Below are 23430 nucleotides of genomic sequence, written 5' to 3' on the forward strand. Positions count from 1 at the left end.
TATTACACTTTGCAGAGCCAAAGCAAAGTGTTGAGTTTCACTAAAAAGACTATTGCCTTTTTGATGAAGGTGCTAAAGTATGGATGCCTCTAAAGAGAAATAGGATCATAACAGAACAGTTATATTAGCAGGACATTAGTTGTAATTAAAAGAATTTTAAATTCAATTCTGAATTTCAACAAAGGTCAACAAGAATGGTGACAATAGACCTTAGTTGCTGCATTCTAAACAAACTGAAGATAAGCTACAGATTTTAGATCAGTTGGAGAGAAATTCAATTCAATTCAATTCAATTTTATTTATATAGCGTCAAATCACAACAAAAGTCGCCTCAAGGCGCTTCATAGGTACAGAGAAAAACACAACAATCATATGACCCCCTATGAGCAAGCACTTTGGCGACAGTGGGAAGGAAAAACTCCCTTTTAACAGGAAGAAACCAGGCTCAGGAAGGGGCGGGGCCATCTGCTGTGACCGGTTGGGGTGAGAGAAGGAAGACAGGATAAAAGACATGCTGAGGAAGAGAGACAGAGGTTAATAACAGATATGATTCAATGCAGGATGAGAAAGGAACCAGGTCAGAGCAGTTTCCACTTCGGGTAAGGAGACCAGACAATACAAGCATGCAACCTTTGCTTTTTACTTTAGAAGAAGAAAGTGTGTACATTATTGTACTTTATTGAGCCCCGTGGGGAAATTGCTCTCTGCATTTAACCCATTCACTCAGTGAAGCAGTGGGCAGCCATTGGGCGCCCGGGGAGCAGTGTGTAGGGACGGTACCTTGCTCAGGGGTACCTCAGGGTAGCTGTTAAGGGGAATCGAGCCCCCGACCTTCCGATCATGGGGCAACCACTCTACCTACTGAGCTATCCCTGCCATAAAACATTCCAAAAGGTAAATCTGGCTTCCTTACACAGACATGGAATTAATGGGGTTAGGTTAATTGGTTATTCTAAGTGTCCAAAGGTGTGAATGTGAGTGTGAATAATTGGCATACAAAAGGAGTCACTATGTTTGTTTCCTACTGTTACCAGTTTGCTCAAGTTGGCAAAAAACAAAGGAGAGTCCACACACACACTTTTTCCAGTTTATTTAATTGAACAGGCAATAAATTGTTAAAGTGTTAGGTATCAGTAGTGCATGGACGAGGGTAAGTACATGCAAGGTGTTGAATAAGGATGCAAGAACCAAAAGATAGCCTAACAAACCAGCACAATGGTGGAACGGTAGATGGCGCCCAGAGAGAGCGAATAAACCAAAAGCAGGCTTTTTGCCCTTGGCCACTTCTGATGACCCACACAAGCTGTCAGGTTTATATTGTTGATTGTCATTATGCTTAGAAATATTTACTCATATATATATATATATATATATATATATATATATATATATATATATATATATATATATATATATATATTAGGGGTGCAACGATATTCGTATCGATATTGAACCGTTCGATACAGTGCTTTCGGTTCGGTACGCATATGTATCGAACAATACATCAGATCATCAGAAACTTTATTGTCATTGTCATGAGAACAACGAAATTAAGAATGGTCCCCGATCATTGCATCGGGGACCATTCTTACAAAATTTTTAATTTATTTTATCAACTTTCCTTCTGACGATGCTGTCTGTGTTGAGCGCTCAGTGAATCTGCGTTCGACTACTCCGCCTAGGCTCGACAGTGCAGCCTAGGCGGAGTAGTCAAACGCAGATTCACTGAGCGCTCAACACAGACAGCATCATCAGAAGGAAGAGCGCAGGGCAAGCTAGCGAGACAGAAGTTAAGCTCTCCTTACAACATGGACCTCCCGCACCCTCATTCAGATCTGGCGTTTGGAACTATTTTGGTTTTCATGTGACGTATGACCCTGAAGGTAAGCGAGTCATGCACTAAAGTAAAACAGTATGTTGGATGTGCCATGCAATGCTCAATTACATGGGTGGGAGCTAGTGTGTTAGCGCAGTTAGCTCGTTAACGTGTTGGCCGTCTAGCCCCATGCACGGGGCGATCGGCGGTAGCTCGTTAACGGAGATTTGCCGTGTTGTGGCGTTAAGGTAATTTCAACGAGATTAACGCTGACAGCACTAGTGGGAACACAACGAATATGACTGCACATTTACGCCGACATCATCCTAGTGCAAAGACAAGTGGAAGCAGAAAAAAAACAAGCAAGCATGCTACTAACTTTAGCCGAGTCATTTAGACAGCTGTTAGCACATGATTCTCCTTATATGTTTAATATGCTGCTGAGAATATAGCCCAGAAGAAGCGGATAGTATAGCTTTTATTTTGGAAAGAGACATTTCTCTGTAATAAACTCTCTTTTTCCAAAGATGAGTGATTCCTCAATCAGATACAGGGCTCGCAATATCGCTAGCCCGACGTCCCGGGGCTAGCGATCTTTTCAGTCGGGCTACCAAAATCTATCTCTGCCCTGCCCGTCGGGCTATTGTAGGAAGGAAAAATATATGTCAATGCTTTTGCATTCTTTCAGAAATGTAGCTGGGTAATTATGTCATTGGCATCGGTGAGCCACTGTCAATATGTGACATATTGAAATCGCGTTTGAATTTGCGCTTGTTTTTTGCTTTCACTTTGCAATGACAGCACTGATCTGTGAGTGATGATAATTTGTGCACCAATTCCTCTGACATAGTCTTATTAATTGTTAGCTTACTATGCAAACATGACAAGTGAAATCTCCCGCAGCAAGCTTAAACATGTGAGAGGTTGATCGCGCAGAGAATCGCTGAGCTTATGTGAGTGCGTGTGTAAAAGCAGCAGGATTTATATTTGACTACGATGACCTTCACAGACAGATATATATTTTAGTTCTGCTGAGCCAAATAAGACAGGTCAGGGTGAAGAAGTGACAGCCAAAGAAAAGCTTACCACAAAACTGAGAAGTTATGACAAATCAGACTATAAGGCAAAAAGAAAGTGCAGCTTTATGGTTTCATGGACAAAAGAATTTCTGTGGCTGCAATATGACGAGCTAAATAACCAGGGCTGCACATAAGTGGTCCGCAGGTGCGCATTCGCTGTCAAAATAAAAAACACGCACAAGGGTTAGGGTTAAATTTAAAAACTGTACTTTTGAGTTAAAATATACATTTATAATTTTAATAAATGACAAATTAAAAAGGCATGAACATTTTTTTTGTATCGAAAAAATATCGAACCGTGACACCAAAGTATCGAACCGAACCGAACCGTGAATTTTGTGTATCGTTGCACCCCTAATATATATATATATATATATATATATATATATATATATATATATATATATATATATATATATATAGTGTCCAGGTTGAGGGGCTATTAAATAGCCCCTCGGCAGTCCGATTGAAGTTGACTGCCTCACTACAAATCTATCTGACTTTCCATGTTTCACAGCTTAAGCCAGTGGTCTCAAGTCCCGCCATTACCTCTGGCCTCTGCCATTTCACATATTCCTGAATATTTATTTCAGCATGATCTCCTTTTAACTCAGTCCATAGAAACTTTTTCTCGTCATGACTCTGTCCTTGTCAATCACAATATACTCAATATAACTTCTTTTTAAATCATGCATGTTAAAGTCAGTTAACACTGATGGTTAGCGTGATGGATGCCAGCAAGCCTCCCCTGATACTGTTCCTTGAACCCACTGCTCCACCCTTCCCTTGCAGCTACAAGCCACACTGCAGGATGACTAAGGATGACTTTGCTTAGTCATCCAGACCAAACACTGAAGGCTTTTCTCCCCCACACAAGATCTGGGCTGTGTGCCATGTGTGCATTCTCCTTTGGTACAAAAAAATCCCAGCAAAGAAGAACACACACACACACACACATACACACCCTAAATCACAGTAAAATGTCAGGAGATCAAAACTCCAGTATAACATTTTATTACAAAGGTAAAATGTCTTGATGCATGCTGAATCATCCAGGTAAGTGAATCCCAAAAGGTTGATACTGTTCATCTGGACGTAGCATTTTCAGTGGTAAAAACGTTTTGTCACTCATCCAAGTGACTTATTCTGTCTCAGCTGACTGCAGGTTTCCCCAATCTTATAAACAGTATATTTGCATAATGACTGAAACCAGCCCATGGAATGAACATGGCTGTGAGGTCAGTTCCAGGGACCCAGGGTCCATGAGCAGTGTGGACTCATATTATATTACATGTGTTTTTGCTGCACTGTGCTGCTGTTCATGTGTTCCCATGTTTGTAAGGCTGACAGGCTGGGTGACAGGCACCTTCAGGCCTGGTGGGTGTGGCCCTGCCAGGTGGCTGGCCAAACCTGAAGTTCATGCCACGCACCTGCAGCTGCTCAGCCTCGTTGGGGGAGAAACTCGTTGTGTGAAACTCCATGTGAGTTTTCCTAGTGAGCCAAGTTTAGTGAGTGTATGCCTGCTGTAGTTGAGTGTCCTGACAGCTGCCTATGTTATCCCCTCACCCCCCAGGAGGCAGCGAGCACGGGGTGTGCGGACACAGAAGTGGAGAACATGAAGCACTGACTTCGGGAGCAGAACACACGACACGGGAGTGCATGGGGATTTATTGTGTAATATTTACAGCACTGTAAATAAACGCACTGCTTTCATCACAAGAGTTCTGCATTTGGGTCCTTCTTCCCCACACCCCCACGGCCTGCCACCGCAGACTATGACACAGCCAATGATCAATGACCACTGATCAATGGCCATGAGTACTGTTCACAGAAAATTGGGGAATGGCTGCAATCACAGCATTGTAAGATGGTGAAAGATGAACGCCTCCTCAATTCAGAGATGGTCTTTCCCTTTTCACATAAATGGCCTCCTTGACTCCGCGCTCAAACCAGCGTTCCTCCCTGTCCAGGATGTGTACATCCTCAACATTGAAAGAGTGTCCAATGGCCTGTAGGTGTAAATAGACTGTGGAGTCCTGGCCGGACAAGTTAGCTCTTCTGTGTTGTGCCATCCACTTCTTCAGAGGTTGTTTGGTGTCCCTGGTGCATATATCATGGCAATCATCCTGGCACTGGAGGTGTGGTCCTAAACTTTTGATCAGCTGTAAAACAGCCTGTTTTCAATAAATTGCAAGCTCAATAAAATGTTTTGTCTCACTCCCATTTCTTCTTGTTGCATGCTGAAGCTCTACTTGGAACCTTGTTAAGACCCAACCATGAAAGATATAAAAAAAAAAATTTGCCACTTTATTAAATGATCTTAAGCTTTTAATCGGGACTGTACTTTTGTGTGCATAAACTCATCAGCTAACACATCTGCTTTTTCAGCTTCTATCTCAAGCCTATGGATCTGCAGCCAGAGATCACAATCTGCTTCACACAGCTTATCCTTCTCCTGTGTCTCCTACTGTAAACAAACTTCAAGTTTTGCATCACTGCTAGGTCCATGGGATTCTTGAAAGAAAAGCTTAAAGCGAGGCAGGGTTGCTGGAGCTGCATTGGGCTTGATTTGGGCACCTGGAGGTGTAGCAAGTACAGCATGGTGCTCAGTTCTATCAAGTGAAACAAGATAAGCACTGCTTCCAGGAGGAGCTGAAGCTTCCTGAAAGGAGACATCAATCACAGTCACAGTAGGGTCAATAAAGACATCTAACTCGATTAGTCTTTCCAGCAACACCTGCTTACTATGTTTTTTGTTTGTTTTTTTACACCATATTTTGGTATTTAAAGTTTGTAGTGATCACAAATACTTGGTCCCAACCTATCAGAAGATTGTGTTGTCTATATAATGCCTTCTTTATTTTATCTATTGACAAAAAAAACAAAACAAAATCATACGCAAACACAGAAAGGCACGTGATTAAACATGTTAATCGTCAAAATTATTTATTAATCAAATAGATATGTGTATTTTTTCCACACAAACAAAAAGAAGTTCAAAGCAACACAGAAGTACCCTGATATTTCATTGAACTCTCACATGATATTAAACAGAAGCTGAACACCCAGCTCTGTAGAGTGGCCAATCATACTGAAGCAGTGCACTTCATATTTTTGGCCACCAGATGTCACCAAAGAGGATTTTCTTAAAAAGCTTCAAGCAATGAACCCTTTTTTTTCTCGATACAATGCTTCAGAAAACTTCATTTGGCTATCACTAGTTTCTAGCAGTTGTCGCTAGAAACTATATTGTCGCATGTATACAGGGTACCCACAGTTACCTGTCCAGCCTTTCACTACAAACACTCTATTCACATACAGAAAGTGCGAAACAAAAGAGAGTAAGACGCAGCCACAGCTGGTCAAGCTGCCCTTTTGTAATGATCCCTGGGGTGTGATTGACCTACGTGATCAGCCAATAGATGCCTACTAATTAAATTTGAATTTGAGTGGGAGTACTCTAGCAAGCCATTCAATTCAATTCAATTTTATTTATATAATGGCAAATCACAACAACTGTTGGGGTTGAGGGAAGGAAGACAGGACAAAGACACACTGTGGAAGAGAGCCAGAGATAATAACTACCAACTAACAGTTAAATGTAGAGAGGTGCCTAAACACATGAGTGAAAGCAGGATTTTGAATTCAATTCTGGATTTAACACAGAGCCAATGAAGGGAAGCCAATATAAGGAAATATGCTTTCTCTTTCTAGTCCATGTCAGTACTCCTGCTACAGCATTTTGGATTAACTGAAGGCTTTAATTTAGTGAGGTATTTGATTGATAATCTAAGTAAAAATCTAGTTTGGAACTTTGTTTTGAAGGGCTTTTTTTTTCAATAAAAATTGGCTGCTGAGTCCTTGATAACTATTTTTGTTGTTTGTTCTTTATTCTGTTTGACTGAATTTACAAAATATATGCTTCAGTTCATTTGAACTCTTGGAGTACAGTCAGCTTCTTCGGTCAGTGTGCATTACTGTTATGGGTTGCGTCCTTCTCCCATATACTCTTCCAGTAGTGTTTCGTCTCCAGCTTTGGTGGGGCTGTTCTCATTCCCCTGACAATGGTAGTATACCTCAGATGGTTCTGTGGAGCACAGCTGGTTTCTCCTGCCTTCCAGCTCCCTGGTATACCTCTTCAAGCAGATGGCCAAGGCTATGAGTCTTTTTTGGCAGTTTCCAGGGCCTCAGGTATAGGCAGCTTGCTGTACTTTGTAGCTTACTATCAGAGCTTGTTAATTTTTTAGTGTCAGCTTTATGCATGCAGCTCCCTCCAACTTTGTAATTTCTCTCTGCAGGGGAAAAACAATCAGCTACAAAGAAGAGAGGCCCCAAAGCTGAAGATCTGTCTCCCATTCCGCTTTTAATTATCCTAGGAACAACAAGTAAGCCATCAGTCTGAAAGTGAGGTATCTATTGGGGTGATATAGTACTATGAGATAAGAATTGATAAGCACTTAGCAATTCCAATTCCACTATCACTATTGCTTATTGATTTAATTCCTTATCAGTTCTCTTATCCATTCTCATTGGCACCACTTTGAGAGTCATTACCATCTCTGAGTAGCAGATATTACAATGGACATTACATTTTGTGCAAATTAATTGCATGCTGTGTGATCAAATATTTGTGCATGTTGGAGTTGTTTCCCATCTTTGTTGTGACAAGTTTTGGAGTCCTTCCAAAAATAAAAAATAAAAATAAAAATCATGTATTGTGCATATTACACAGAACATTTTTCTTACATTATTTAATTACTCACAGGTTTGGATGGAGTTTGAATGGCAAATTCTGATTGCATTCTTATTATAACCAGGAAAGATGAGAGAAGAGGAGATGAAGAGTGCAGCAGGTTGATGAGACACCAAAAGAATGAATGAAAGCTTTATTTGTCACAAGCAGGTTGCCCATGCAGCGAGATGGGAACCCCCCCCCCCCCCCCCCCCCCCCCCCCCCCACCTTACACACATAACACAGACATCACATGGGGTTACAAGTCGGAGATCGGTAGCGTTACAGAAAAAAACACTGAAATGTACACAACAACGGGAAGGTACAAGAGGAAAAAAAGAGACCTCCACTCATGCTGTGCTTCCATGGTAGGACAGCATGAGAACAGGAAACAAAAAAACTCCTCTGCACAAAAAAGCACATAAATGTCCACAGCACAACATTGTGGAAGACATGACAAGCCACAGGGATGGGTAGGGGATGAGGAGTAACCCCAAGCAACACAGCAGCCATCCTGCAACGGCGCCGTCTTTAAGCCGGGGGCGACGTAAGACATCGCCCCGCTCTTCGACAGCGCGTGCCCGGACCCACCTCGTGTTCCCAGGGGGCAACAAGCATCGAAGGCGTTGGAAAGGGAGGGGGGATGAGTGAGTGCTTATCAGTGTAAGTGTATGTGTGTGCGTGTCCATAGTTCAGCTGAGACAGTGTCCTTTGGCCTATCAGGCTAAGTAAACAGTCCTCCAGCCAATCCAGGTGTCCTTGCATGGGATGGGAAGAATAGCCGTAACACAGTCGTTATCAGGGAGTGATTGTTCGGCTCCAGCCTTGGGCCTGCAGCTGGCGCCGTGATGGGGGTCCGCAATGTTGATGTTGATTTTGTAAATTTCCATGCGAGCAGCCCAGGAGAATTTTCAGGCTGCCCTAACACTCTGACACTGGTCTCTCAATCTCCGTTGGAGAGCCGCGAGCCTCCCCATGATGGTATCAAACTTCTGTTCCATGGTGTTGTCATTCTTTTGATTCTGAGACCTCACAACTGCAGTGATCCGTTCCGCGATGTCTTCCAACTGTCGCTCAAGGGTCTCATTTTGAGCAGGCCTCTCTCTGATGTATCCCCCCATACGCTCAATGTTGTTGCTTTGAGCCTTCACAGCAGCTGTAAGCGTCTCCAAGGCGTTGACCATATTACGTTCGTTGTGAGAGGTCGCGCCTCGTCCCATCGCTTCGATTCCAGCTGGCAGCCTTGGAGGGGTTTGAACAGCCGGTTCCGCTCTCTTATTTCTCCGATAAACCAGGGCTAAGCCAACTCCGATCAGCAAGAACCCTGTCATCACGGTTCCGAATAGATAGATATCTTCAGCGTCCTCGATCGACAGTCCCGCCAGGCACATGATCCTCCAGTTCTGCCACCCGTCCATCGTGTATCCGGCAGGGAAAGTCCCTCCAGGGCACTCAGGCTCTCCCGAGCCCAGACTTCTCGTTGAGAAAAGGGTGTCAATAGCATTCAGAGACCAGTTGATCAAATCCATAATTCTCTTTTAGGTTTTAGAGAACGACAGTGGGAGGCTGTTCCAGGGAAAGTAATGCACACGAGACAAGACAAGGACATAGAGGCTAAGCAGGGAAGATAAGGGTGAGGAGGAGAGGAGAAAAGTGCGACGCATGTATACAGGGCACCCACAGTTACCTGTCCAGCCTTCCAAAAGAGCAGAAAAGGTGAAGAAGTGGTGAGCATCAAAAAGACTAGTAAGAGGGCACCCAATTTAAAAGGAGCCATTATGGAACAATAAAAGCAGAAACTAAAAGCAAGGGCTGGCAAAATTTGGGACCGTCTCCATACTCTCTTCTAAATAAATATGTCCTCAGGATTTCAATTTCTTTTTCTTGACGTTACTCATTCTGCTTAATATAAAAAACAGCAGCACACAATAACTCAAATTGCACTGATGGTTTATTTGAGTATCATTCTGTGGCTTCAACCTTTTGGTATAATTTTGGACATTTTATTTATTAATTTTACTATGAAGTATACTAAATAACTTTTTAAAAGTTGCTGTTATCAAAAGGCCCACATTAGCAGATTTTAATATTCATGTGTCTATTGGATTAAAATGGATGCACTAGTCTTTATTCACCCCTTGCCTTGGTGAATCGGACAATGGAGTTCTGTTGATGATGGATGTCTTTCTCTAGTCACACAATCGCTAACCTCAAGGAGACCATACAACCTCAAGGAGAGCTCACTGACATAACACTGATCAGCTTTCTAGACTGGCCAAACTCAGATTTAATCAACTCTGAGTTTATTTTTTAAAATTCAGAATTTGTTGAACATGCTTCTTGGAATAGGTCCCTATTTGTATTTTGCAATGTCATCAAAGCAGGGAAGGGTGTGGCTGCAGTTACCATTGTATTTGCGCCCTGACTTTAGCGTTTTAGGCACTATTTCTCTAATTTAAGTAGTTCTTCAGTAGCAACAGCAGTTTCTGACTTAACCTATATCTGACGTATATCTAAGTCTGTAATCCATAAACTAAAGGTTTCTGAGCATTCTACCGAGTATATAACACTATTACAATGCCTGTAAGACTACAGACTGGTGGAATCAACCCGCATCCTTTTTTTGGTTGCTACCAGCTGCATCAAGTTCACTGCAGTTAGTACATGTAACCACATTTACTTCCGCTTACTGTTCAAGTAAATTTGCATGCTCCCTACAATTGTCAGAAAAAAAATCTAATGCAATAGTGGGAAATACACATTTTATCCTTGATTAATTATTATACCGCATATAATTAACAGAGCATGTGAACAGTGCCAGTTGTTTTTATTTTAAACGCGCAGCACACACGCACACAAAACATCGACCTACTAGCAGTTGTCTGTATTATTGTTTTTTTGTACTAAGTGGTTGTTTGCGTTACAGCGCCATTGCTTTTATTTTGAAGGATATGATCTGATGCATGTGCCACACATCCCTTCTTCTGACTTTGACGCCCGTGGGTCTGAGAACAGTGGCGTGTCAGGTTACAGGCGTGGCGCAGTTTGATTCTGATCGTTTCGTAATTCATCATCGCTAAGCAGGAAGTGCAGCCATGGCGCAGGGGCTCAGAGAAAGGTTTGAAAATTTTCTCCATGAAAAGAATCTGCTGACAGATGCCCTGGCAAAGGTGGAAGCAAAAGTCGGAGTAAGCAGGACCTACATTGCTCTCGGTGAGTGTTGACGGGTGGAAAGAGAGGCAGAGGCTGTCCGCATCACTGAGGGACGCATAGATAAAGGAAATAAAAGCCCGATGGACAGACTCACATTTAGCTGCAGTTTCCTTTAGCCATAAGCTAACAAAAGAAATTGTGTTTATTTTACATCACCAGCTCGATACTATAAAAGTAGTCTCCATAATGTAGTTACTGGTTGTAACATAGGTATATAGGTATGATCCGGTTAATGTATTCGTGGGAAGAAAATCTTGACAATTGTGTGGTGTGATGTGTTTCAGCTGTCATCGGTGTAATCGCAGTTTACTTGGTCTTTGGATACGGAGCCTCCCTGCTATGTAACCTCATCGGGTTTCTGTATCCAGCCTACATATCGTAAGTATATGTTATTCTCAGAACACTTGGAAATGGCCTTAATCGCCTGTTATTTGCTCCTGTCGTTGTGCTTTCAAGTCACTGAATCTATAAAAAGGCCTGCGTTCATGTCAGCGCTAAGGACAACCTCCTTTAATCGAGATGACCACACCTGTGAGATTTATTTAGGGTATTGTAGCGCTTAAGCTCCAAAAGGATATAGATCTGTAGGCTTACTTAATATTTAAGCTTCTTTTTTGTGCAAAGTTTTTAATTTTTGAGTGCGTTTGCCCTCCACCAGTCTTTAATTATCATTTCCCGCAAACAAACAATGACAATAAAATACATAAGCACCTACAAAAATGTTAGTTTTAAGAAAAAGAACAATTTAAGCATTAAAAAAATCACAAAGGGAGAACAATATAATATCCACAACTGCACCAAAGAGTAAAACAGTGAACTGTGGATTATTAAACTGTATAGGTCTTTGTCTTCTAAGTCCCTATTAGTAAACAAATGATTCATTGATGGTATTTAATTTATTTATACTCAACTGGCTTATCTCAAAATGTAAAAGAACCAGTTTTGTCTTATCATTTCCTAACAACATTTCAATTTACAATAAGTCATTACACAGCAGTGGGGAGTGGATTTCATCACAGTAGGTGTTTCTCTAAAAGTGTTGTAATGAAGTTTAAGGATTTAAATTATCCACTCTTCTCTTCTTCAATGCCATGTGCCAGCATAGTGCAGAGCAGCTACCTGAACTCTACTCCCACAGAGGTCGATTTTCTTGCTAATAATTTTACATCTTCACTGGTTACGACTCTAGATATTGTAGCTCCCCTAATAAAGAAATTCCACGATCACAAGTACATCTGCTGTGATGCTTAGACTTCTGATTAAGTCTCACAAGTGTCAGCTTTGTTTTTATAGCCCACATAGATATAAAAATATGGATATGTTCTGATAAATGATTAGAATATAATATTTCTGACTGTCTGAGTCAAAATTAAATTGAATTGAATCGAATGGGGACCTTGTGAATCGGAACCAAATCAGTTATTGAAATCAGTGACGATACCCAGCCCTACTGCTGATTTGAGTCTTCCTTTTCAGACTAGCTACAGTCGTTCGCTGTAAAGAGGCAATTAACTGAAGAAGCAGCAGCATTTAGGAAAACCAGTGTGGAGGGGCGTTCATTCACAGCTTGGTATTGTATTGGGGAAATTCGCAATGTATGTGCTGGTTTTCCAAAGTAATTAACAGTCATAGCAGAACCTGCTTATTTTTTGGCGTTACTTGATTCATCTGCTGCTAATCTTAATACATCACTTTTTATGATTAATTGTAATACTCTGCTTCAAAAATTTGGCACTGTGAAAGGGACACAGGAGATGCAACAAAATATAAATGTGTTGCAAAAAAGTGTCCAATCTAATACTGCAGTATAAAAAATTATATAATATTATATTATTATATAGTTAGTTTTAGGTGCAAATCTCCAGGTACTGACAGGTAGGAGAGAATTAGCGTGTCATTGGGAGACAACCAGTTCTTAATGAGTGACAATGCAAACACAGACTATTTTTTTAAACCAAGCAATCAACAGATTATTGACAACTAATATCTATTTTTAAAATTGTGATTATGCAGTCAAAGCAACATCACCATATGACCCCTGAGCCTGAATGTAGGGAATAAAACACGCAGCTTTATGGGAAAATGCTGAAAGCCTGCACATCTCAGACAAAACGCTATAGTAATTTTAAGGGGGAAAATCTTATATAGCTCTATCATCAGTGTAATTACAGGGGATTCTTTTGTCACACATAAGGTGACAAACAGATTTCCATCCCTCAGCGAAGGCCAGCAGCTTCCAGCCCCCAAATCACTGCATGTGCCCGGCTGTGATATTGACACAGTACTCGGTTCTCTTTGGAGGAATCGTTAAAAGTATTTAGGACATTTTGAATAGATCCCCAACAACAATGGCTGAAAAGAAGCCTGGAACAATCAGTTTCCACTCTGTTGTAACCCTTTGCTCACCTTCTCCATACCAATTCAGGACACTTGAAAGACCTATGGAGCACTTAAAGAAATAAGAGCGTTATAGTGGAAGTCTGGCCTCTACTATGCAAATATAAAGAAATGGGTGGCCCAGGTTTAAAGAAATGTAAAGGATAAATCAAAATATTACGTTTTACAGAAAAAAGTAGGTGCTGCTCATAACTCAATCAGAAGTCTGAACAAGTAAAAACCTAGCAAAAAAAAAAAGATAACATACACACCTGATTTTGGATTTATGAGGATGTTTGTATGGAAGATTTTTTTTTAATTTTCTTTTTTTTAAAATGGTACCTGTTTATTCGATTAGACTGAAATATATTTATCCATGTATTTTCTGTAAATAATTACAGATGGCTAGAAATAGCTGAATGTTAAACAAGCCAATTTGCTGCCTGTACAGAAATGTAACTCTACTTTGGCTTTGTCAACCTTTAATTTACTGCACTCCACCAAATAGTATGAGTTATCTGGCTGCAATTTACCAAATTATAGCTACCAAAAACTTTACTTCTCTCTTTTAGGAAGTAAAATGAATACTGACCATTTTCTAATTTGTGCTGTTATTTAAGGAAATTATAAGGAGATGCTGCCATGTCATGAAGAAAGAATTTAAAAAAAGGGTTTTGGCTGGAGATGCATTGTCAACGTCCCAACATTTATCCAATTTGGGGTCACAGGGAGCTGCAGTCTGTCTTAGCTGTTATGGGATAAGAGGCAAGGTACCAGTCCATCACAGGCCCAACACTGAGACAGGCCCAGTTTTGAACCAGGAACTTTCTTTAATGTGAGGTGACTTTTTATCAATTATTGCCGTAGTTAGCCCTTAATTAGCCCCTGGCTTCTAGCTTTTTGGTTTAACATCTGCTAACACAGGGGAACATTGCTAGATAGATATAGATGATCTATTTTCATTTGACCCATGGAAATAATTCATCATAACGGGGTATCAGCGATGTAAGGTTTTGCCTTTTTTATAGCAATTCTTGCACAGAGTTACAAAAATGTTTAACGGGCTACTAATCTAAGGCAGTTGGAAAGAAAAGCGACTGGACTACTTTGAGATTCTTGAAGAAGCTTCAGCTCTCATCCAAGACTCTTCAGTTCTGAAGCTTCATCAGTTCTGGGAACTGAAAGATTACCATGATCTGGATGACTGAGAACCTACACAGATTTATCATCTATTAATTGTAAACTGAACTTCATCTATAAAGTTAGTGGATTTCCCCTGTGACTTACAAAGAAAGCATTTAAAAAATTTTGTCATCAAAAGTTTTAAAACAGTTCTTATCATTGTGATATTATCTAGTAAAATCTCAGGGCTAATACTACATGCAGTCAGCATAGTGTCACATGTTGGCCTGCTGCCGTCACTATGAATGTTTTCCTTGTCTCAAGTTTTTTGAGAAACAGCTTGATAGAAAGTAACCAGAATTGTCCTCAACATTTGATACATTTTATTAATCTTAAGATATCAGTATTTTCTCAAGTCAAAAGTATGGGTGTTACATTATTTGGTACAAGAGAAGAAAAGAGTAATAATGTTAAACAATAAGCTCAGAGTGGAGCTAATAATCTGCATAGGTTTATTTGTACAAACATATGTTATCTTCACTGTAACTCTGTTTATAACAGGTTATTTTATCCTGATTTTGTAAATCTTATTTGAAATGACTCATCCTTTCGAAACTAAACTGAAATCTCTAGAGCTAGCAGCTCTTTAAAAGTTAAGCCATTACTTGCAACATGGTTGCCTGGGTGTTTGCGTGATTATTTCTTAGTTGTGTAACAGTGTTTCTGTTTGTTGCAATAAATCTTGTGGTGTTGGAAATCCTGTCTATTCCCCCCTTAAATAGTACTACATTTGTAAGGAAAATGCATTTGTGGGTTGAGCAGCAGAGTTAAAAAAGTTTGGTTGGTTGCTTGATTAGCTAGGATGAGAATTGGAAAAGGCTGTAGTTCAGGCTGTCCACTACTGTGAATACTGTGAATCCCAGGCGACACCTTGCAAGTGGAGCATGGTAGCTGTGCTTCATTTTAATAATTTTAAATGGCAACGAAATGTCTAAATTAGACAAAATCTGTATCAACAGCATGATCAAAATGTTGTAGCTTCTGTTTCATCACTGTAGAGTTCTGGTGCTTTTCAATAATAGAATAAAAAAAAACAACTTGTTTCAGAGTTGACCCTTTTCACATATGAGTTAAACTGATTGTAACATTAGTCTCCCATGAAAATGACGAGTATGGCTGTAATATTGGAAGGCATGGCATGGTCTGTGTGCCTTGTAGTCACACAAATAAATCAAACCACTGCTGTAAGATTTATAAACCCCTCATTTGTGTGATAAATTCTTAATGGTGTGTATAAATGTTGTTGTGATGTATTCTGTGAACACCTCAACATGCACGTTTTCACCAAATGGCCATATAGACTAAGTGAGTTTAAGTATTAATGACATATAATGGATGTGTTGGTACTACTGGAGGAAAATGAAAATTCATGACCCATTGATTAACAGGCCGATTTCTGTGTATTCATCCTATGCATTCACAAGGTGGTATTGTCTGTTCAATTTATTATTGATGCTTGAATACATCAATACATGCTGCATATTGAAAGCGAGATATGAGCTTGATCCATGTGCACATTCATGGTCCTTACAGAACAGTGCTTACAGGTATGTGTAAAAGAAGTACCAAACATGTCTTTGTTCTTCCCAGGATTAAGGCCATTGAAAGTGCCACCAAAGATGATGATACTAAGTGGCTGACCTACTGGGTGGTGTATGGAGTCTTCAGTGTGGCAGAGTTTTTTGCGGACATCTTCCTTTCCTGGTTCCCATTCTACTATATTGGAAAGGTAATCCAGTTGGTCTCTGTGCCTGTCCTCCTGGCACTTACATTGATAAGGCATTACATTTTGACCACTGACAGGTGAAGTAAATAACACGGAGAATCTCTTGGGAGCAAATAAAAATTTTGCCCTTGAAGTTGATCTGTTACAAGGATTTGAGCGAGTTTGACAAAGGCCAAATTGTGATGTCTGTGTATCTACAAAACTGCAGCTCTTGTAGGATGTTCCCAGTCTGCAGTTGTCAGTGTCAATCAGAAATGGTTCAAGGACAGAACAGTAGTGAACCAGCAACAGGGTCATGAGCAATGTTCCCTCTAATTTTTCACGTGTCTGAGCGAACACACAAACTCCCTGAGCGGTCCCTTGGACCACTGTGAGCAACAGCAGACGTGTGCACTGTGGTCACGCCAGCATCAAATCCATCCAAGTTACATGGTTTATTAAAATAATCAAATTACAGCATTTACATTTATGCTAGACTACTTTTAATTAACTGCTTTAGCCCACTTACAATGAAAATTTAAATAAATCTTGTTCGTGACCTGTGTAGTATTTTTTGAAAACACAACTTTCTTTTTTTTTTTTAATATTATTTTTATAAAGCTCTGACTTGTATTATGAGTCTGAGTCTGTGGTCTGGGAGAGAGTCCTGTAACTCTCTGTCAGCAAAATACAGTATATAATGACCAATGTTGGGCAGTTAATGATATAGTTACTTCTTCAAAAAAGTAACTGAGTTATGCAAACAACAAAGTTTTTTTGCAGCTGTTTACCTTAAAATGCAGCCAAGGCGTTTTTTTAAACAAACATTTCAAACTATTTACAGAACAATCAGCTGTTCTGCATCAAATCTGATGCCACACAAATTATTTGTGTCAGTCCAAAAAAATAATTTCTGTCCACTATGAGATGAAGGAGAACAACAGCCTGGTACCTGCAGGCCTGACAACAGGAGATGTATCACTGCTGTAACACCTGTAACATTCAGCAGTCGCCTCATTGTTCTGACACACACAACAAAACTATCGACTACACTACACACTAACTACACAAGATTTGCGCTAAACGTCGCAAATCTCTCACATCTCAAAACACCGCTCTACTCCTAAAACTTCCCCCCTTCCTAAACAATTAAATGCCTTGTTGCCATATCATTTTTTGATTGGTAGATATGGTACATTTTTCGACCAATAAGAAAGGGTGGGGTTTTCTGGTTTTGTCTTTGCTCACAGGCGGAGAATGCTTTTGAGTGTTTTCCTTATAAAATGCAGTTTTTACCGTTTCTTCCCGCAGTAAATATAAACAACGATAGTATTCAGGAAGAAAACCAAACATTGCAGATACATTTTTATTATAACTCTGGTTTTATCAACACAATTTAAAAACTGGTATAAAGTCCACACTTTTTCCGTCAATTGTTCCGTCTGTCCTGCTCACATCTCCAGTGGTTGTACACGTTGTCATTAAGTGGCTTCACTCCACATCAGCCACGCTGCTTTGCTAGCTAAAACACCGGTGTCGGCACATAAGGACGCTGTCATAGACTGTCAATGACGTTGATTAGCTGCGTATATACGAATGTGAATCGCATTATTGGCTGGACTATGGGATAAGGTGGCATCGTGCTAATTCCATACGGGAGCAGCCAGTAGCTTATTGACTAACACTGCAAAAAAGAATTCTTAAAGTATTAATTTTAATTTCAATTCAGGTTAGATTTTTTTTTGTGCCCAACGCAGATTTTCTGTGCGCAGCGACCGTGCCAGCAGTGCGCAATTGCACACGCGCGCAGCTTAGAGGGAACATTGGTCACGAGCATCCAAGGCTCATTCATGCACGTGTAAAGGCTGGCCCATGTGGTCCAATTCAACAGATGAGTTTCTGTACCTGAAATTGCTATTAATGCTGGTCATGATAGGAGAGGGAAAAAAATGCTGGTTATGATAGAAAGCTGTCAGGATACTGTGCATCGCAGTTTGTTGTGCATCGGGCTGCAAAGCCACAGACCAGTCAGGGTCATGTTGAATGTTTTCCGCTAGGGATGTGAGCATCATAACTGGACCACAGAGCAATGTAAGAAGGTGATTTGGCCTGAAAAATCGTATTTTCTTTTACATCACGTGGATGGCCTAGTGTGTGTGTGTGTGTGTGTGTGTGTGTGTGTGTGTGTGTGTGTGTGTGTGTGTGTGTGTGTGTGTGTGTGTGTGTGTGTGTGTGTTGCTTACCTGGGGAACACCTGGCACCAGTATGCACTAAGGGAAGAAGTCAAGTTGACAGAGACGGTATGATCCTTTGGGCAATTCCCTGCTGGGAATCCTTGAGTCTCGAAATCCATGTGAATGTTACCATGACACATATCACCTACCTAAGCATTGTACGAGACCGTGTGCATCCTTTAATTGAAACGGTAGTCCCTGATGGGTGGGCCTCTTTCAGCAGGATAATGTACACTGCAACAAAGCAGAAATGGTTGGGAGCACAACAATGACTTTGAGGTGCTGACCTGGATTCAAAATTCCCCTCATCCTGTCGGGCATCTGTAGAATGTAATGTGTAAACGAGCCCGATCCATGTAGGCCCCACCTCCCAACCTACACGACTTAAAAGTTCTGTTACTAATATCATACTGCCAGATACAACAAAATCATTACAGGGGTCTAGTGGAGTCCATGCCTCAATGACTCAGGGCCGGTTTGGCAGCAAAAGGGGGACCAGCAATTTAGGCAGGTGGTCATAATGCCTGAAAGTTATATTATTATTATTCTGTTTAGTGCCAAATTCTATACCTGTTTTAATTTTTTGAGAGAAATTTTGTTTTTTTTCCCCAGTGTGCCTTCTTGGTGTGGTGTATGGCTCCAACTCCTTCTAATGGATCGGTGCAGATATATAACCGCATCATTCGACCATTCTTCCTCAAGAACGAGGCCAAGATTGATGATGTAGTGAATAACATCAAGGACAAGGCGTCAGAAGCTGCAGACAAGTTCAAGGATGAGGGTGACTAAATCATCATAATTGTGTAGTGTTTGCTAAAAGAGCCTAAATGATATATCAGATCCTATTTAAGATGCAATGAAAAATTGCCTTCAAGAGATTTAACTGTAGCTGCTCACATTCAGCTAGCTAAGCTCGGATAAGAGGTGAAACGTCTTCAAGAAACTCAAAAAGTCTACTGGCCTTTCTTTTCAAGCTCCTTAGATATTAAACAGACTTAAACCTCCTAGCAGAGACCACTTTGTATTCATGTGAGTGTAATGCAGATAATGGTCTCCCTCTTACGAGAGGGAAGAAACACGTGTCCTGCTTCCCACATTGCCTGGATAGGCAGCTACTAAGCATCCCTGAAGTGAAACATGTTGTGTGCTAAATGTAAGAACAGCAAACCTCAGACAATACTCCAACTTGAGTTCTTTCTCTAGCTTGGGAGTAATTTTGTGAATTTGTATACATTTCAGTTATTTAAAAAAAAATGGCAATAATAAAGTCAACCAAAAACAGAAAAAAAGGATTGAAACATTTTCAGTAAAAAATACAGGAGATTTTCACATATCATCCACTGTACCAAACGTACACAACAACAGCACAACAAGGTCCAAATCCCCAAAACTAGGGGTGGGCCATAATTTAAAATAGTTTCATAGTAGACATGTTTATATTTTGTAGTTGTAAATTAAAATTAAGTTGATCTTGGATTCCATTTTGCAGGTTTCTAAAGTCAAACATCTGCAGTGCTGATGTACTACGTTTCACTGACAGTATCTTTGTATTTGTTTGTGATTTGTCCACAGCTAAGAAAGCCACAGCAAACCTCATATTTGAGGAGAAGAAGAGCTCCTAAGAATGAAGTCTGTCCACAGTGCCAGCTCTGTAGCTGACTCATTGAAGAAATTTTGCCTTGAAAATGTCAGTTTTTACAGCACCTATTCAGAACACATCTGTAAGCTTCATGCCTGTGATATTAAATGTAAAACTGTAGCAGTCAAAGCCGCTCCATGTTTTGTTTGGTTTTTCTGGAAGGCTCTCAGTTTAACTGTATGGTAGTCCTGGTATGCTTCTTGAACCAAATAAAAACTACTTTACTAAAACCATTTCCTAATGTTAATGATCGTACAACAGATTTGATGGAGATTATTCAGTTTGCTGTTGAGGAGTTGATATGACTCAGGTCTTACTGACAACTCATGTACTTTGCTGTTCTTTTGTTTTTCCTTTATCGCTGCCTAAGTAATATTTGGTGCCAGTTTGATCAGCTCATTGAAAAGATGTTAAGTTAACTAGTAAGAGACTTCAAATGGAACAAATTGTGTGTTTTATATCCCCTTAATGAAATGTTTTGAAAAAAAAAGAAGGTTAAAACTATTCACTTTCGGTCTGGCCTTATATATAGTGTAAATCCAGCTGGGATGTGAGGAGGTTGAACAGGTCACCTAATAATTGGAAGGTTGTTGGTTTGATCCCTGTCTGCTCCAGCCTGTATGCCAAATATCCTTGGGCAAGACAGTAACCCTAGGTTGCTTTATACTCTGATAAAGAGCACTTATGTAGGAAACGCATAGAGGGAAAAAAGTGCTTGTATAAATGGGGGTGAATGAGGACAGGTTCTGTAAATGCTTTATTAAGGTCTCAGTTAGACTAGAAAACTGCTATATAAGAACCAGTTCATTTACTAGTGTGTTTTTAGCTGTCACTGTACAGGGATGTAAAAATACAACAATACTGTTGACCAAAATATCCTATTAGAGTGAGTAATAGACTCCAGTTTGTGCATGTAAATGGAGAGTCCTCTTCACACACTGAGGTTAATTATGGAGTTCCACGTGGTTCAGTGCTAGGACCAATTCTGTTTACATTATACATGCTTGCCTTAGGCAGTATCAACAGAAGGCATTGTGTACATTTTCACTCCTATGCAGATGACACACAGCTTTATCTATCCATGAAGCCAGATAACACACACCAATTAGTTAAACTGCAGGAATGTCTTAAAGACATAAAGACCTGGATGGCCTCTAAATGTTCTGCTTCTAAATTTAGATAAAACAGAGGTTATTGTACTCGGCCCTGAAAATCTTAGAAATATGGTATCTAACTGGATTTTTACTCTGGATGGCATTACCTTGGCCTCCAGTAACGCTTGGAGTCATTTCTGACCAGGATATGTCCTTCAGTGCACATATTAAACAAAGATTTACAACTACTTCTTCCATTTGTTCCATATCCACACTGAGAAACTAGTTCCCATCTTATCTTAATGACCTTGTAGTACCATATCACCACATTAGAGCACTTCACTCTCACACTGCAGGCTTACTTGTTGTTCCTGGAGTATTTAAAAGTAGAATGGGAGGCAGAGCCTTCAGTTTTCAGGCCCCTCTTCTGTGGAACCAGCTTCCAGTTTGGATTCGGGAGACAGACACCATCTTTACTTTTAAGATTAGGCTTAAAACTTTCCTTTGTGTTAAAGCATATAGTTGGAGCTGGATCAGGTCACCCTGAATCCTCCCTTAGTTATGCTGCAATGGGTTTTTTGCTCTGCTGGAGGATACATTTAGTATTTCTTCGTCATTCACCCTTCTCACTCAAAATGTGTTGATAGACTCCTCTGCATTGAATCATGCTTGTTATTAATCTCTGGCTCTCTTGCAAAGCATGTCTTTTATCCCATCTTCCTTCTCTCACCCCAACTGGTCGCAGCAGATGGCTCCGCCCCTCCCTGAGCCGGGTTCTGCTAGAAGTTTCTTCCTGTTAAAAGGGAGTTTTTCCTTCCCACTGTCGCTGAAGTGCTTGCTCATAGAGGGGTCTTATGATTGTTGTTTTTTCTCACTGTATGTATTATTGTAAGGTCTACCTTACAATATAAAGCACCTCAAGGTGACTGCTTTTGTGATTTGGCGCTGTATAAATAAAACTGAACTGAATTAATCAGAGTGTAGCTTCAAGTCAATTAAACTTCTTGGTTATTTAGCTGGTCAGTTAAGGTGCAGAAGGGGTTGTTATTCAGTTTCAGCTGTTTTGATGTTAATGAAATTAACAATAGGTGCACTACAGGTAGAACAATGAAACAACCCCCAAAACAGGAATGGTGTTACAGGCCACTGACTTTTTACCTCTTTTCTGTTTTTCACTAGTTTTGCTTTTGTGTAGAAGTCCAGAGTCCGGGTCACTACTTGTAGCATGAGGCGAGACTTGGACCCTACAGGTTGCAAAGGTAGTTCAACTCCTCTAAGATTCCTCTAAGTTTGACTCCTCTCCTGGCTGTAGCTCAGGAGGTAGAGCAGGTCATCTACTGATCGAAGGTTAGTGGTTTGATGCTTCAATAAGATACCAGTGTGCTTTCTGATGCATCCATCGAAGCGAATATTAGCTAGGAAGCACTGAAAAGCATAGAAGAAAGTGCTGAATGGGTGAGTGTGGCATGTTGTATAAAGTGCTTTGAGTGCTCCAGGAGAGTAGAAAAGCGCTATATAGGAATCAGTCCATTTACCATAGCAACATGTGCCACTGCAATAAGGTTTGCTGAGATTAGTTACCCTAAGAGTAGTGGACTGGGCTATAGAAGGTCCTTGTATAGAATACTAGAACTGGCAAGTCCTACAGCAGTGATAGATGCGAGAAGCTGTGGAGAACATTATGCTGCGTAACATCACTCATATTACATGACTGACCCACTGGTGGTGGGTTAGTAATGTTCTGGGGGAGAAATGAACAGACTTCTACAGGCCAGGCAATGGGACACTAACTGGATATCAGGATGAAGTCCTTGGATCCAGTGCTAGACCAACACTGGTGCAGTGGTACCTGACTTCCTCCTGGTGCACCAGAATTGACACCATTGACTTCCCCCACACCTGACTTAAGTCCAACAGAACACATCTGGGATATATCACGTCTTGGTCCATCTGACGCCACCAAGCTCAGTGATGCTCTGATCCAGGTCTGGGAGGTGATCCCCCAGGAAACCATCTGATATGTCGTTAGGAGCGTGCTCCAGTGTTGTTAGGCTTACATAAAAGTATATGGGGTCCATACTGAGTACCAGTTTAAGTTTATACAACGAAATTCCAGCAAAATGGACTAGTCTGCCGCATAATTTTTTTCATTCTTTGGGTTTCAGGTTGTATTTAAATTCAGCTATGTGTAGTTTGGTACCGTAATTTAAATTTCCATCAGTCACCATGACAGGCATCCATTCCTAAAGCAGTATTCAGTCCATAGCAACATAGATATTAAGCAATTTTCCCCCCTATTGAGATTTGATATTTTCAAAGTGTTCATTTATTTTTTTGAGCAACGTCTTGTAATAGTGTGT

The 23430-nt window shown here is 40.5% G+C and overlaps 1 protein-coding gene across 1 annotated transcript; it reads left to right on the forward strand.

Annotated features, from left to right (window-relative positions):
* Window positions 1–10637: 10637 nt before the first annotated feature.
* Window positions 10638–21785, forward strand: reep5 (receptor accessory protein 5). Its single transcript, XM_085414705.1, has 5 exons — window positions 10638–10840; window positions 11125–11218; window positions 15989–16127; window positions 18950–19118; window positions 19910–21785. The coding sequence occupies exons 1-5, from the start codon at window positions 10723–10725 to the stop codon at window positions 19957–19959; spliced, it is 570 nt and encodes a 189-aa protein (XP_085270831.1). The 5' UTR covers window positions 10638–10722; the 3' UTR covers window positions 19960–21785.
* The last annotated feature ends 1645 nt before the right edge of the window (window positions 21786–23430 follow it).

This window comes from Rhamphochromis longiceps, linkage group LG7 (assembly GCF_057381845.1).
Source record: "Rhamphochromis longiceps isolate RC_006_pf linkage group LG7, R_longiceps_female_GT1.1, whole genome shotgun sequence".
Lineage (NCBI taxonomy): Eukaryota > Metazoa > Chordata > Actinopteri > Cichliformes > Cichlidae > Rhamphochromis > Rhamphochromis longiceps.